This window comes from Perca flavescens, chromosome 15, assembly GCF_004354835.1.
Source record: "Perca flavescens isolate YP-PL-M2 chromosome 15, PFLA_1.0, whole genome shotgun sequence".
Taxonomy (NCBI): Eukaryota; Metazoa; Chordata; class Actinopteri; order Perciformes; family Percidae; genus Perca; species Perca flavescens.
This window is the reverse complement of record NC_041345.1, coordinates 20,492,927-20,508,541: the sequence shown is the minus strand read 5'-3', so window position 1 is coordinate 20,508,541 and position 15,615 is coordinate 20,492,927. Positions and strand designations below refer to the sequence as shown.

Below are 15,615 nucleotides of genomic sequence, written 5' to 3'. Positions count from 1 at the left end.
TATTTATCTGACATCTTTAATTATGTCAAATGTCTTAATCTGTAATATATATATATATATATTACAGATTAAGACATTTGACATTCAAAACATATGATGAGCTAAAAAACTGTGAAGCATTTTATAGATTAAACTACCCAACAGTATATGAAATAGTGAAAATTACCTCGACCTCCACCTTGACCAACTAGCAGTAAAACTTATTAATGTATTAAATAATAATAATAATCATAATCATAATACAATAATGTAATATACAGTATGATAGTATATATGTTTACTTTTAATACTTACATTTTATTTTGCACTTCTGCACTATTACTTAAATAACATTTTCAATGTGGAAGTTTTACTTGTAATAAGTTACTGAGTATTACTTTGACTTAAGTAAGTAGAAGGGGTAGAAGAACTCCATTGGACACTAAACAAATTCAAAATAGATGTGTAGTAAAACCACAAAATAGTAGCAGAAATAGCTCCTCATTGTTAGGATTAGTCTTATGAAATTACAATTAAACTCCTCCTTGAACACATTACAATTCATCTACAGCATCTACATTCTGTGTGCCACTCTATCACTTAACCATCTTACAAAATAAAATCTAAATTGGTCTGTATATGATGCAAACCAAAACATTGTGTGTAACTATGTCCGCGTATTTCTGAATGTGTTAATAGAGGCTACAATTTTTGGTTTCACAACATTCCTTTTCATTTCCTCATTTTTTTTCCTTCCCATGATCCATGAAACCCCTCTCATCATCTTGCGCAAAATTCCTAAATCAACTCTGTCTCGATTTCCTAAATTAGTCTCCTTACATTCATCATCACAGTTTCGACAGAGGTAGGTGTAGGGGGGGGTGATCTGGGATGTGCAGGTATGGTAGCCTGGGCGGTATCTATTTGTGCATAGAGAGAAAAATCTGCAGTCTTCTAGATGACTCAGTTTCTTGCAACCTGTGATGGTTACAACCAAAATGAGTCACTCAGAATCATCACTGTAATCACAACAACAAAATTCTCTGTATGGTTTTAGATCAACTTTGAATATGCTAAGACATGATAAAAATATTTCCCCTGGAAACCTTGAGGTTTATCTATAGCGGTGAGTTAAGTGAGAACTCCTCTGAGCTCCACAGCAGGTCTAAGGTGGAAAAAGAGAGGGAAACATACGTATAGGACAAGTCCAATCTGGTTTTGAGGTCCTTCCCTCCTGTGTACTCCCATTCAACCACAACCCCACCCCACACCTTACATTTCTCTACAAATACCCCACTATTTTAGAAGGTCTCTGCACAACACTTGTACATCAGAAAACAGCATCTTCATAAAACAACGTGCAAGCAGGAAGAAAGGAAGACTAAAGAAACACTAACTTTTCAATTTTCCCATCAAGTTCAGAGGACACAGATTAAAGGGTAGGCATCTTTTTTTATCCACTTTTTATTCAGATGTGTACTGTGAGCTTTGAAAGGCAATATGATTCTGCAAAAGCTTGAAATGACAGAGGATCAAAGGATTAGGGATTAGTTGAACACCTTTTTATAGGCGCCTCAAAAATTATGGAAAGTGCAAATTAACAGCTGTGAGAGAGAGAGAGAGAAAAAAGGTTATGAAAAGTCAGCAGCATGTCTGTGTCACTTAACAAAACACATGTGTCACTTAACAAATGAAGTGTAATGCAGTAGTAGCCTAATTTTAAGGGAAAATGTGATTTTTAGTAATAGAAACAAAAACATCAGATTTTAAATCCACTGACCCAAATTAGATTAGTTTTAGTGTTCAATCTGTGTGATCTGGGTTGGGTCACATATGCTTTAAAGTCTGATATTCTTATCCTGGTCTAAATCCAGACAGAGTTACCCTGTCCAACCCTCAATGGGTTGTTGACTCTCCTTTATTATTTCATTAGATTTATAGGGAAGGAAGGTTTAATTGTCATTTGTTGGTATCATATGAGACATTCTTTTATTGAAATTTGCAACAAAATGTGCTCTTCTGGGTGTTGGTGAACAATAATTGGAATTGTCTGTATGGATGGAGAACAAAGGGAAGAGCTTCCTCGCGCAAAAATAAGTTTATACATATACTGTATAAAAAATAAACGTATGTCTAGAGAGAATATAAGAATGTGTTTCATTTATTTAGATATTTAGTTTAGTTTTAGCACCTGAATATATGTTACATTTTCTTTGAAATTTCTATTTTGTTATTTTTGTTTTCATTTTTCCTATATCAAAACATACTATCTCTTTAAATAAATCAATCAAAACTATTGAAACATTCAATCTAATATTTATTATTAATTAAAAGATGCAGTTTAAGAGGATCAAAAGTACTTTCTTAAACTGCATCACTTTTCGTGCAAAGAATTTGCATCGTTCTTCATAGCTAACCTGCCAGGTGTGAGTCCGTTTTCCTCCCACCTTCTTTACTCAAACTTTAATTTTCATCTGTATAAAGTTGAACCATAAAGTGACCCCTAAACTAAATAAGATGTTCCAAGTAAGAAGATTTGAGGGAGTGGTTCAGTCAGTGCTGGGTGGAGGTCCAGGATGCCAGCGCTTGTTGGGACACGAATGTGTTTTAAAATGTAGCCCTAAGTAACATAATCCTGTGAAGGCCTGTGAAGTATGTGTTCAGCTATGTGATCACAAAAGCCCCACAGATAAACACATAAATGGTTCTTACATGTTGGATCAGCGAAGGAGATTTAACAACTCCTCCTCTCTACCCAAAGGAGGAAAACAGGAAGATTTTTATCAGCACAGCACTTACGTATCAGTACTAGGAATTTAAAATAAATTTAAAAGTTAATCATATGAACAATGAAACAAAAGTAAACACATTTTTTGCATGTAAGTAGAAGAAAAGGTAGAAATCTAAGATCTTGGGAGAGCCAAAAAGGCTTCGCCCCTCATCAGATGGTTTGGGATGCAAAGTTGTTGAGAGAAAAATCAAATTACAAAAGCATAAACATAAATATTAACATTAACATTAAGTTGGAGGTAGAATAAAATGTAAGCAGCGACAACTAGTAAAGAGCTGTAATTATCACCCTCATGTCTCTGATTTGTCCCTCCTTCTTGTCCTTTTACAGAATGGGATCTGTTGGAGTTCAGATTGTATGTGTGGCCCTCTGTGTCTTTGGCCTGATTGGGGTCATCGTATGCTGCGCTGTCCCACTCTGGAAAGTGTCCTCCTTCACGGGATCCAACATCGTGACTGCACAGGTAATGAAAAGCTTCTGTTATGAAAGGTAATGAATGGGAAGAGATTAGGTATGACAGGTATGTAAAACCAACATTAAAAGCCCAACATACAGTGTTTTCATCTGACTTTCCTGGAAGTATATACTTAACCCCATCACTAAAATGTACAATAAAAACACAACCCTAAAACACTGAATTGAAACCTGCTACCAGTGCAATATTGATTGACAGGTCTTTTTGTGTGTGTGTGTGTAGAGCACACAGGAGGGCCTGTGGACGAGCTGTGTGGTGCAGAGTACCGGACAGCAGCAATGCAAGAACTACGAGTCCCTGCTGGTGTTGCCCTCTGATCTGCAGGCCGCCCGTGCCATGACCATCATCAGCTGCATGTTATCCTGCCTCAGCCTCCTCATCTTATTCTGTGGGGCCGACTTCACCACCTGCATAGAGAACGAAGATGCCAAGCCCAAGATCAGCTTGGTGGCCGGGGTGGGCATGCTGCTGGCCGGCCTCCTGGTAATCATCGCCGTCAGCTGGTCCGCTAACACTGTTGTGACAGACTTCAACAACCCCCTGGTGCCGGCTTCCAACAAGAAGGAGCTGGGACCGTGTATCTTTGTGGGCTGGGGGGCCGGCGTGCTGCTCCTTCTGGGCGGAGGTCTGATCTGCTGCTTCAGCAGGCCCAAATCCGGCAGCTCCGGTGGAGCGGCCAAGTACTACAGCAATAGTTCCGCCCCCGTCGCCAATAAAAATTATGTGTAGTGTTATGCTGGTGACGTTTTAAATCTTAAAACTGTTTTACTCTTTGGTGCTGGGTTATGCATACACTATTTTAAAGTAAATGGAAAACAAATGGTATACTTGTTGATTACACACATTATGTGATCTTAGAATTAAAACAGTTTTTATTTGGGTTGCTGCTTTGACATGTAACAGTACAATATCAACTATCATGCATTTTCTTTATATTTCTGTTTGACTTTAAAAGTGTCTTTCAAAGAACCACACAAGTGTAGAGTACATTTAAGATTATGAAAATGTGGAAAGCGTATTTGTGAGAAGAATTATCTGATAATGTAAGCTCCAAGCTCAATATTAACATTATTAAGTGTAGAGTTGTCCAGCCTTTCGTAGACACCACTATTGCCTCATATTTACAATTATTTTAGATCCACTATGGTCTATATTGCATGTTTTATCTCTTGTCACCTCAGGGAGCATCTGTGTGAACTTGTTCCATTGAGGATACGTTCTTAAACGTCCACATGACATTTCACTTTATATAACATTTTCTCGTTTTGTTTCTCATGATGTATGATGAGTATAAATAATTAAAATTGTAATGTAATTCAAATGTGTTTCATGTGTATTTCATTTCACACAAAAAAAGCCACAAACAATATTTTGAAAATACAGAGGATTTTATTTCAAACTAAAAGCATATATTAAAATAGGAATTTTTAAAATTTATCAGACAAACCAGGTAAACAAATTCAAGCTTCAAAGAATGAATGAAATTTCATAACAGCTGTAGGTTTCAATCTCTCCCTTTGTCTCACTACAATCAGATTTACAACAGCCCACTCTTCTCTCACTGTCTTTTTTTTTCCAATGTTTCGCTCTTGACTTTTGCCTTTGATTTATTGTTCTTGTTTATCAAACTTCTCTAGTTTAATGCTTGCTCTCCAGCTCCTTCACACGGTTGGTCAGCTCCTCTATTGCTGCTTTCAGGTCTTTCACCTCCTTTCTCAAGGACTGAACCTCCTGAGAGACAGACAGATACAGATAGAGCGATGATGTGATGGAGAATGTTTGATTACACATATTATAGAATTGGTCAATACTTTTTGTTGTCTAGGTTGCAGTCATTGGACAAATTTTCAAGCCAATAATAAAATTGTAGGAGGATTTTCTGGATCAATAAAAATGGTTACATGTAGTATCCAGTAAGTGTAAAAACTACTTGGGCATGAGTAAAAACTCTGCATCCAAAATATTACAAAAGACTTTAAAAGTACAGACGTCTTATTCAGTAAAATGTACTTAAAGCATCAAATCCATTATAAATATCATTATGCACAAGTTTTATATTATAAATTTTGTTATTTAATCATTATTACTGATAATTGCATTACTTTATAACTCAATGTGTAAGTAGCACATTGTGTAGCTAGTACATGCAGTACTTTAATGTATCCAAATGCACTATATTTCATATTTAAAGGCCCTGAACACCCACACAGGTGTTCATAGTTAATGTGGCTAATTGGACCTTTTCCAGGACTGTGTGGGTGTGGTTAGACTGAGTGATTGACATCTTCCTGAGACCACTGTTAGTGTTGCACCTGTTGGGGTGGGACAAATGACACCTTTGTCATCCTTATTGTTAAAAAGAATTTGTAACCTAATAAGTTCCCATCAAAGCTCGGGCCCACCTTCAACCTGAAAAGAGTCTAATCAGCCAGAATAACTGAAAACACCTGTGTGGGTGTTCAGAGGCTTTAAGTTGAAATTAAGTTGATCTTTGAATTTAAAACATTATTATACCAAGTAACTGGTGATTAAAGCTGTTAAATAAATAATGTTGTCTCAGAGATGTAGTGGAGCAGAAGTTTAAAGGAGCATACAATGGAAACACTTCAGTGAAGTACAAGTAAAATGTGTTAATTACAGTACTTGAGTAAATGTACTTAGTTACATTCCACCACTGCAACTTTTGAACCCTAAATGTAACAAAAATATTTAGCTTTAAATGTCTCACCCCACTGTTGTCATGCTGATTCCCAGCAGAAGCAGCCGTGGTCTTCAGAAGAGTCTTGTGAACTTTGAACTCCTTGGTTTTGGTGGTTGCTACAAACCCGTCCTTTAGAGAGATCATAATAGGCTGGCCTTCTTTTCCTTGAAACCACTCATCAGCTTCGACTGAAGGCTCAGGGCCGACGGTGTCTGGGTACAGATCCTCCTGGAACAGATCAGACTGCACAGGCAGAGAAGTTTCGAGTGAGTTAAAGACAGAAATGCACAAATGAACTTATTTTGACTGATAAAAGTATATAGTGTAGATTTGTACCTTGCGTGGCACCGTCATGACTATGGGCTCACATTTCCTCTCATGGAGTTTGTAGAACCTGAAGGTAGAAATATTTGTTCATATTTTAGGTTGTTGTGTCAGCCTAGATTAAGATAAGTTTCTTTTGGAGGAAGTAGACAAATTTAACACAAAAAAGACAGGGTACAGAGCTCGCGTAGCTAAAAACACTGAACTACTTTTGGATTACTAAAGACAATTACCTGGCAATTTCACATTTGTTGACCTCCAGGCCTCTCTTGGGCATGTATCCCATCCCCTTTTGGCTCTCCTTGCTGCCGTACATGGACAGGTAGTGGACATAAGGAGCTTCATCTGTCACCTCAAAGTAACGGATACTGCTGTCCCCCTGTGAAGAAGATGTGAGTGTCAGCTGTATGTGTCCGTGTGGGTGAGACAGACACAGAAAGACCGTTGTTTCAACATCTAAATCTAACCTTGCCACAGAGGTAGACGACACCAGTGTCTGGGTCAAAAAATGGCAGAAGGACGCCACTACTGGTGTCCAGTTCCTGCAGGGTCAGTGGCTCTCCAAAGTTCTTCTGTTAAAATAAATTCAGATACAAAGAATTATACGTTTGATCATATCCAGTGTAACATCTTGTATGAAAAAGGCTGCTTGAGCAGAACGGACTGAAGGTAAACCAAGGACTTAATTGAGATTGATGTGGGATATTGCAGAACAGTACCACCCATAATGCTGTAAGCTGTAAATTGTGAAACAGCAGTGTTGTAAATAACTCCCTAATAACAGATTACTAACATTTTAAAAGTACCACAAAACTGTGTAACAAGTCCAACTGTCAAGATTTTTTAAAATTATGTCTAAAATTTAAAATCCCCCTAAATGTGTTTTTCTTATCGCCATTTCAGTTGGATGTTTGAGCTTCACTGTGCAGAAGGAAGTATAACACAGAGTTTGACACTAGAAGGTTGAACTCACGTTTATCTGCTAAAATTATGCAATTTTACAAATTCTTAACAAGATGACTAAATACGTTTTGTATAAAATCCATATCAGACACTAATTATTATCCAAAGAACAGCTCTTTAAACACATCTGGAGGGGATCTTTAAAAGGCCCTAAAAAACGGTTTTCTTACTACGTGTAGTAACCTCTCTGTCAAAGTTCGAATTGTTTTAGATTAAGAACAAAACATTTTTATCAAAATATAAAACCCTTTCTTAAAATATCCTGCTATCATGAATAACGTCACCACTGCTGCTTTTTTGTTTTCTTCTTTTATACCTTAACCTTAATCACTTTTGTGTATTTCGTTTTCTTTACGTGAATGGGCATTTCACATGGCTTTTATTTTCCTTTTTGATTATTTTTGTATGTGTGTAAAAATCTTAATAGAATATTGTTTTAAAAAAAAAAAGATGTCATAACAGTTTTTTTCTTTATTTTGGTTTTGTCTGTGCTCTTCTCGATGGTTTAAAGTGGGCAAGACCCAGTTGGAAAAATGGGATGACATTCCTAATAATAATAATAATAATAATAATAATAATAATAATAATAATTTATACTTTATTAATCCCGCAAGGGAAATTACAATGTTTTTGCTCATGTTTCCAGGCCAGTGTCAGTTAAACCTAGTCAAAAATAACATGAATCTAGTAAGTAAAGAGAAAAAGATTTTGAGCCTGAGAGACAGCAGAGACTGAAAAAAAAAGGCTTGAACTTGAACATGCAGGTTGTTGACACTTACTGGGTCCCACAGCGCCACCTGTCTCTCACTCATGCGACTGAAGCCGGTAGTGAGGATCTTCCCATCGGCAACGAACACGGCCCTGACAGGCCTGGAGCCCTCATGAGGCTTCTCCTTCTCCTGTAGGGGTGTGAGGCAAAGCAGAGGTGGAGGTGTTACAGACAGATATTTACTGAATCCAGTTCACTACTACTGTGCTTCCCACTTTCTGCTCTGACCAGAGCTACGTTCTTGATGGAAATAGAATTACTCAATGAGTAATAAAATCAAGGAAATATTATTACATTTTAAATGATTTAATACTATAAAAATATAAAAAAAATAATGGTCTTATTCTATTTCTTATTATGTTCTAGAGCAAAAAATAATAAAAATAAATGAAGAGATTATTAATAATGATTTAGATAATGCTGCTGATTAAAAAGGTTACATTTCAGACTCTAAAATTGAATATCAAATTCCTAAAGTTTTGCACTGAAATTCAACAAATTGCTACATATAGAAGCAGAATAGCAATGAAAATACTCAGTCATTATTATATTCTAGCTGTGTTACTTAAAGAAAACACTCACAAATTATAGAAAATACAACTGTCATATCATTCAATAATTAATCAATTAGTCGACTGAAAGAAAATTAATCTGCAATCATTTGAATGATCAATTAATCGTTTAAGCCATTCTTCAAGCATTAATGCCAAACATTTGCAGCATCTCAAGTGTGAGAATGTGTTGCCTTTTTTGTCTTACATTTTAGTAAACTGAATATCTGTGGGTGTTGGTAAGGGGGAAAAAACTATTTGAAGACATCACCTTGGGGTCTGGGAAATTTAAAATTGTTCATAATTTTCTGAACTTTAGATTGGATTAATCAAGAAAATACCTGGCAGATTAATTAATAATGAAAACAACCATTAGTTGCAGTCTAAATCATTATGGCCTGTGAGTTAAATGTCACTCCAGATGTTTGCAGAGAAATGTAATTGAAGACTTGTATGGTAAAGCTGCAGTACGGAGTAACAGGGAAACCTACAATGATGACGGTGCCCTTGCGTGGGTCCAGCACCCGCATGGTCTTGTCCTTGCAGGAGGTGAGAATCTGGGAGCCGTCCTGGTTCCAGCAGGCGCTGTAGATGAGGTCAGGGTGAACGCTGTCGATCCTCACTACTGCCTCCCCACGAGCCACATTCCACAGGATCACCACATTATCACAGCCTGCATGGACAAAACAGTGACAAATGTGGAAAATGAGGCTTCACCGTGGGCCATTATAAGGTAGCCTAATTAATCTACAGTCTGAATCAAATTAATTCCAGGTAAGTAATACAATTCAAGAGTGTTCAGTACTCAAAAAGGGACTGTGGAGGAAAACAGACCCCAGGGTCAAACAGTCTTTTTGTCTTTAAAGCAAAACCTCATTTCAAGCCTGACGGTCTTTTGGTCTTGTGGTGTAACCGAGTAACATTCATTTACTACAAGGCAGCAGTGGAGGAAGTGTGAGTTTCTCTCCTTGAGGACTCTCATAGTGCTTCTCTCTCATTAAAAACATGCACATTTTGGCCTGCGTGATTCAAGTGCAAGTCATTTCTACTGTGCTTGGAATACACAACAGCAGCGATAGCTGCTATGGCTACATAGACAAAAGAAAAGAGCACCACATAAAAAACCCTGCACTTTATTATTATTATTATTATTATTATTATTATTATTATTATTATTATTATTATTATTATTTAAATCAAATAGAAAAGCCTGCAATTTACCATCATTATCCCAGTCTTAAAATCTGGATCATCCATAAATCAAAGCTTTCTACTGTATATTAGCAGTACTTAGAGCTGCTTGAGAATTCCGTTATTGTTTATTTATTATTAATATCATGATATTATCAATCTTTTTTTGTAAAATGATTTCTTTGGGCGGTCGCTGCGTCGAGGAGCAAACCTCTATATATGGGAACACGCTCTATCAGTTGAGCTACCCAGGCGCCTGATATTATCACATTGTCCTAGTAGCTCTCAGCCGTTGGTAGGATTATTTAGCAAGGGTTTGCTGTCTTAACACTGTAACACAGACAGACTGAGGGGTTTAAGGAGTCCTGGTAATGCTGTAAACTTAAGTGTCAACAAGAGCGTTGACAGCGTGAACAAAGTGGGTGGAGGCTGAAAGAACTTCCTGTCCATCGAAGGTGTTAGTCTCATTCAACAAAAACATCTGTGACATTATACCACCCCGGTTCCTTAAATATACAAGCTAAGAGCTCTCTGTCAGATCATGTAAACGCAGCTCCGGTGGCAGGTGCTCCTGTGGTTTCAGCAGGTTTATGAGGGTGTAGTACCTGCACTCATCAGCACATTGTGGGCGGTGGGGTGCCAGCTCAGGATGCCAACACGTTTGGAGTGGCCGTCCAGCTTGACAACAGGATTTGTGAGTGACGTGGTCAGCCCGCCGTCCGGGATCTCCCAAATCTATTTACCAAGGAAACAATTTAGACTTTGCATTTACACACATTAAAAGATAGCATTACAGTACGACGTCACGTCGTGCTTTAGTGCATACTGAAATGCTTGAAAGATCGAACTGAAAGATGACGTTTCAATACAGCGATGCCTACCATGACACTGCAGTCCTCAGAGCCACTGGCAATGATGTTGTCATTGTGAGGACAAAACTCAATGTCCAGGACCGGTCCTGTGTGGCCGCACACAGTGGGGTAGGACATGTCGATACGTCCTGTCTGCAGAGACAGAAACATAAAGACGGGTGGTGAATACAACTCCCAAAAATCTCAGTTCCCCAGTGGGGAAAGTGTCAGATAAAGCCAAGGGACTGAAAGGTTACACACAACTATGATGAAGTAAAAAAAGCAATGATTTAGTCAATGTAGGTGGACGAAGTTGATAATCAGCTGATACAGCTATGCCTCCAATTACTCCTAATGTCTAGTAACTGGGTTAGAGAGGCGATCAGGGCCAAGGAGATGAAATCCCATGGTTCCTCAATTTCTCCTTCCATGACCCAATCTGGGCTGCCCTCCCTTGAAACATCATGCCTCACCCAGGGCATCATTTTATTTATTATTTATTTAACCTTTATTTAACCTGGAAAATACTCATTGAGATTAAGAATCTCTTTTACCACTGTGTCCTGGCCAAGACAGGCTGCAGCACAGAGTTTCAGACATAAAACAATTCACAATGAAAATACATAATAAATTACAGGATCATAAAATATCAAGATATTCAACAATGTTTGCCAGAAGTTATCTACATCAGTGTTCAAAAAGATCAATCAGTCAAATACATTTACAGCCAGATGTGCCTGCCTCCATGTCATTCAAAATGACTTTAAAAGAAGGTTCAGGCAATTTTGCAAGTCTTTCCACGCAGAGGGAGCAGCATATTTAAACACCCTTTTACCCAGTTCAGTGCAGACTTTAGGAACAGATAACAAGAATAAGCCCTGGGAACATGAAAACATGACGATTAATTTAATGTTTTATCTGAAATATTCTGAAAAGACATTTTTTGAACACTTTTTCTATCATAGTGTATCATCTGGCTCCACTAGGTTTCTGGGGTTGTTTATTAACTAACTGATTTGTTAGTAAAAAATTAAATAAAAAATGAGATGAGATAAACATAATAGCACCAATATTCATCTCAAAACAGGATTTCCATGTCTCTGCAATTTCACGCCCACTGGTCCTTTAACAACTCCTTTCCCTTTGAGAATTGTATACTCGAGAGGTTAGACCATGAATAATGTGGATTCTGCAGTAATCACTGAGTTGAATTTAAAGCTTTTCACATAGAATGCAAATTAAAAACTTTTTTCACAGTCATCTGGCCAAAGTATGAAAGTATGGTGGGAAACCAGTAGGAATAATATGGCCTAGAATGATTTACGATTATCACATTTTTGTCAGTATTTTCCAGCAGTATTTAACAATATTTCCTAGTGATATAATTGATTACATTAACATGACCTGATCTAGATGAGTGGAATCAAATGTTTGAATGGATTTACCAAATATATTATTTACCTGACATTAGTGCTTACAGCAGGCAAGAGAGAATATTTAAGACTTTTGTAAATAAAAGTAAGACATTGTAAAGCCTTCTTTTTGAGGAAACTGAATTTAATGCTTTTTAAGACTTTAAGACGTGCAGACGCCCAAGCCTAGGGGAACATGTAGGTGATCCAACGCAAAGCTTCGTTAAACTCACATACTTTGACAAATTTAGATGTTCAGATGGCCATAAACAAGGCTACAAGGTTTGCAATTTTGCACTTTTTCCAGGCACATGAAATTCAATAAAGAGGTTTCAAGCCACCTAACGTACTGCATAAGTGACTGCAGAATAACTGGGTTGAAGCCACATCCTGCCCTGACTGAACTGACAACGAACTCCTAATATGGTGAAAACTTCTCAAAAGCAACGTGAGTGACGTGTAGAAAGACTCAAAGTCAGCATCAAACTTCCTTATTCAGCTCAATGTGTGATGGTGACTGGCAGAGTTCAAATGTAAGCATGGTGTTGAAACAAAAAAAACATCACACCAACTTGCATTTGAAATGATCAACATATCCAAAAATGGTATTATGAGGACACAAAGAGCCAAGCAGTAGATATAATAAGAATAATAAGAATAATCTTTGTGCCAATACAACCAGGGTGTTTCCTGTGACCCACCTTGCTCAGGGGCAACACCATGAAGGCTCCTCCGCCACTGGCGTCCACAATCATGGCCACAAACTTGGGGTTAACAGAGCAAAAGTTGCTGTCCCACGTCATCTGGGAGATTCGGATGTCATCGTAGCATTGGTCAGCTTTGACAGCCTGGCCAAAGACGTGACGGAACTTACTGGACCTGACAACCTTCCTGGACATGGTGAACTGGAAAGAAAGAAAAAGAAAGAAAGAAAGAAAGAAAGAAAGAAAGAAAGAAAGAAAGAAAGAAAGATTAACATGAGGTAATGCTCTGTTTAAAAAAAAATAAAAAAGGCAGTATTTTATGTGCAGGAAGCCTGTAGTAAAATAATCTAACAGTGGAAAGAGATCTATAACTGTGCATTTTAAAAGCACACCAAATGTCATCATATGAATGCATATACGATTAACCATGTCAAAAAAAGTTACCTGTTGTAATTTCCTTTCTGTTTATGCGTGTAGATTTCAAGTGGAAACAATAAACTGACTAACACAAAGCTGACGAAACAGATGAAGGACACGACAGAGGAAAGCTAAAAAAAAAAAAAAAAGGAAGCAAAAGCTTTCACAACTGCTTCCTCTAGTCTCTGACTGCTACTCTGCCCCTATCTCTCTTTAATTTGGGATTCTGTGTGTTACTTGAATAATTGTGCAGGCTGAAGACAATTGTACAAGACAATAGTATGAAGAAAACAATACTATTTACCATCAGTTGAGTTGCCCATGCTGTATGCCTGAGAAGATTGATGAGCTACCCAAAGTGGCAGTTACACCACATCCTTCAGAGTGAGCAGCAAAACAACCAGCCACTTTTTTTGCCAAATTTGTCGTTCACACACTCCTGCTCTCAATGATTTCCCCACAGGTATACATACAAATGCAAATACATATTTTAGCAAATCACAAGTTAAATAACATTCAATGAATGCATCTTCTACCAAAACAGATGTGTTAAGCCTCAAATCATGCAGAAGTTCAAACAAAAAAACAGCTGCAAAATAAACAAACCTTGCACTATTTAGCAACAATTCCACCAATTAAATGCACTGAATAGGTTTTGCTTTACCTCCATTAGTAGATTTTACTTCCTGAAATCTGCAGCCGCGCCTAAACTCAGAAGAGTACAACAGCTTTGCTGCATGTGCATCACAAGACCTCTCTGGCTGCTCTGCACCTAATTTAATAATCCTTTATAGAGTGAGCCGTAATTTTATCAGGAACCTAAATGCATGTCAATAATCTCTCTCTGCCGCTGTCTGTATCTGTTGTAATGGAAAACATTGACTGGTACAAAGGAAACAATTCACTAACTTGAAACAGGAGAACTTAAGCCATGAGGAACATGAGGATCAGAGATGCTAGATTCAAATGAATTACATTCGGTTATCTCTACCTGTTATTTACCTATCGTATGATAAATGTACCTATTATAGATAATAAACTGATATCTTCCCAGATGTTTTAAGGTGTAAACGAACTGTGAAAAACTGCAGACAGATGTTTCAGGCCTACCTGGGAGTCGTGTGGGGGCGATTCAGCTCAAGGAGTTTCGGCAGAGCACCAAACACCCTGCCACCAGAATGAGGACTTAGAGGAGACTGTAGGTTAAAGTACACTACAAAACGACATGGAGGAAGTGAGAGTTTCAAATGAACGTGGAAGTGGGAGGGGTCTCGTGTGACATTTCAGCGGCTGAAAAACTGAAGAAGGCAAGATGAAGGGAAAGACGGTGAGAGTTGTATGTGATCTTTCGTAAGATTGAGTCAAGATAAAAATGTCAGGACAATGCACACTGTGATTGTATGTAGATCAATCGGTCAAAAGCAGATTCAGGCCCTTGTTGCCTCCTCCATTTCTGAAAATTGCAGTGATCATTAAAAGGGTTGAAAAGCATCCCCAGGTCACAGAAGTGCAGTTTACCCTGAAATCTGAGAGTAAAAGTTTTGATGAGACAGCTGACAAACTGTCAGGGGTAATAAAATGCTTCAATATCATTCTTGACCATTTGTACTCTGATTTCACCCAAAACGTTTGCTTAATTCAAGCTAAATTATATATTGGAGGTCTACTGAGAAAAAAGCAGATATAGAGCTAGACATATACACATACACACAGTCTTCATTTCTCTCATTTTTTACAGATTTTTTAAGAACCTTGGATTTATCTCCTAACCCCTAATTTAAGCAATATCACAGTTGTTTTAATACTAAACCCAGTATTAATTTAAAGGAGCACTACATCTATTTCACTCATGAATATCAGATTAGTAGTCATAGTTAGTCCTTAGTTAAGTCTGAAGTTAGTCAGGGAAGGCCCATCAAAACACACTATTGAGTTGCATTATGGGAAATGTAGAATCCAGCGTATTGGAAGTTTGACCCATAGAAAAGACTTAAAGTCTCTGCTGCATCAACTTTTTTAATCCGTCTCTTGCAAGTCCCCTAACTTTTAGGACATGCAATATTGCTGAAGCATCCCTCTAAACCTTTAATTAACCTGTGTAATTACATAACAAGCTCTAATCTACTCCTTGAAGAGGTGAAGTCAAGTAATTTCTCATCTTTCTATCATTGTGAGGTCACTTAATCTTTATTACATATGAGCACACACACACACACACACACACTTCTATACTTGTGAGGACCCTCCTTTGACATAATGTATTCCCTATCCCCCACCCCTAATCTCAGCCATCAAAACTACAAGAATAACCCCAACCTTTGCCCTAACATTAAACTTAAAAAAACTAAAATTCTAACTTAAACCATCTCATGTTGTTTTATATCGATATAAATATCTATTTGATTTTATTTCCTAACCCCTAATCTTACTAAAGACTGTGTACAGTACACCTAACATTGATGCTTACAAATTCTAAAACGAAACCCA

General features: G+C 37.6%; 2 protein-coding genes across 2 annotated transcripts; one reads left to right on the top strand and one right to left on the bottom strand.

The window, feature by feature from the left end:
- Positions 1 to 1,316: 1,316 nt before the first annotated feature.
- Positions 1,317 to 4,000, top strand: cldni (claudin i). The gene is made up of 3 exons (XM_028599851.1): positions 1,317 to 1,418; positions 3,101 to 3,233; positions 3,468 to 4,000. Exons 2-3 carry the CDS (start codon positions 3,102 to 3,104, stop codon positions 3,972 to 3,974), a joined length of 639 nt encoding a protein of 212 aa, XP_028455652.1. The 5' UTR covers positions 1,317 to 1,418; position 3,101; the 3' UTR covers positions 3,975 to 4,000.
- Positions 4,001 to 4,811: 811 nt separating this feature from the next.
- Positions 4,812 to 14,346, bottom strand: coro1a (coronin, actin binding protein, 1A). The gene is made up of 11 exons (XM_028600580.1): positions 14,239 to 14,346; positions 12,709 to 12,912; positions 10,626 to 10,748; positions 10,350 to 10,479; positions 9,045 to 9,226; positions 8,013 to 8,132; positions 6,738 to 6,842; positions 6,504 to 6,649; positions 6,283 to 6,340; positions 5,974 to 6,189; positions 4,812 to 4,976 (listed from the first exon to the last, which is right to left on the bottom strand). The coding sequence occupies exons 2-11, from the start codon at positions 12,904 to 12,906 to the stop codon at positions 4,884 to 4,886; spliced, it is 1,371 nt and encodes a 456-aa protein (XP_028456381.1). The 5' UTR covers positions 12,907 to 12,912; positions 14,239 to 14,346; the 3' UTR covers positions 4,812 to 4,883.
- Positions 14,347 to 15,615: the final 1,269 nt, after the last annotated feature.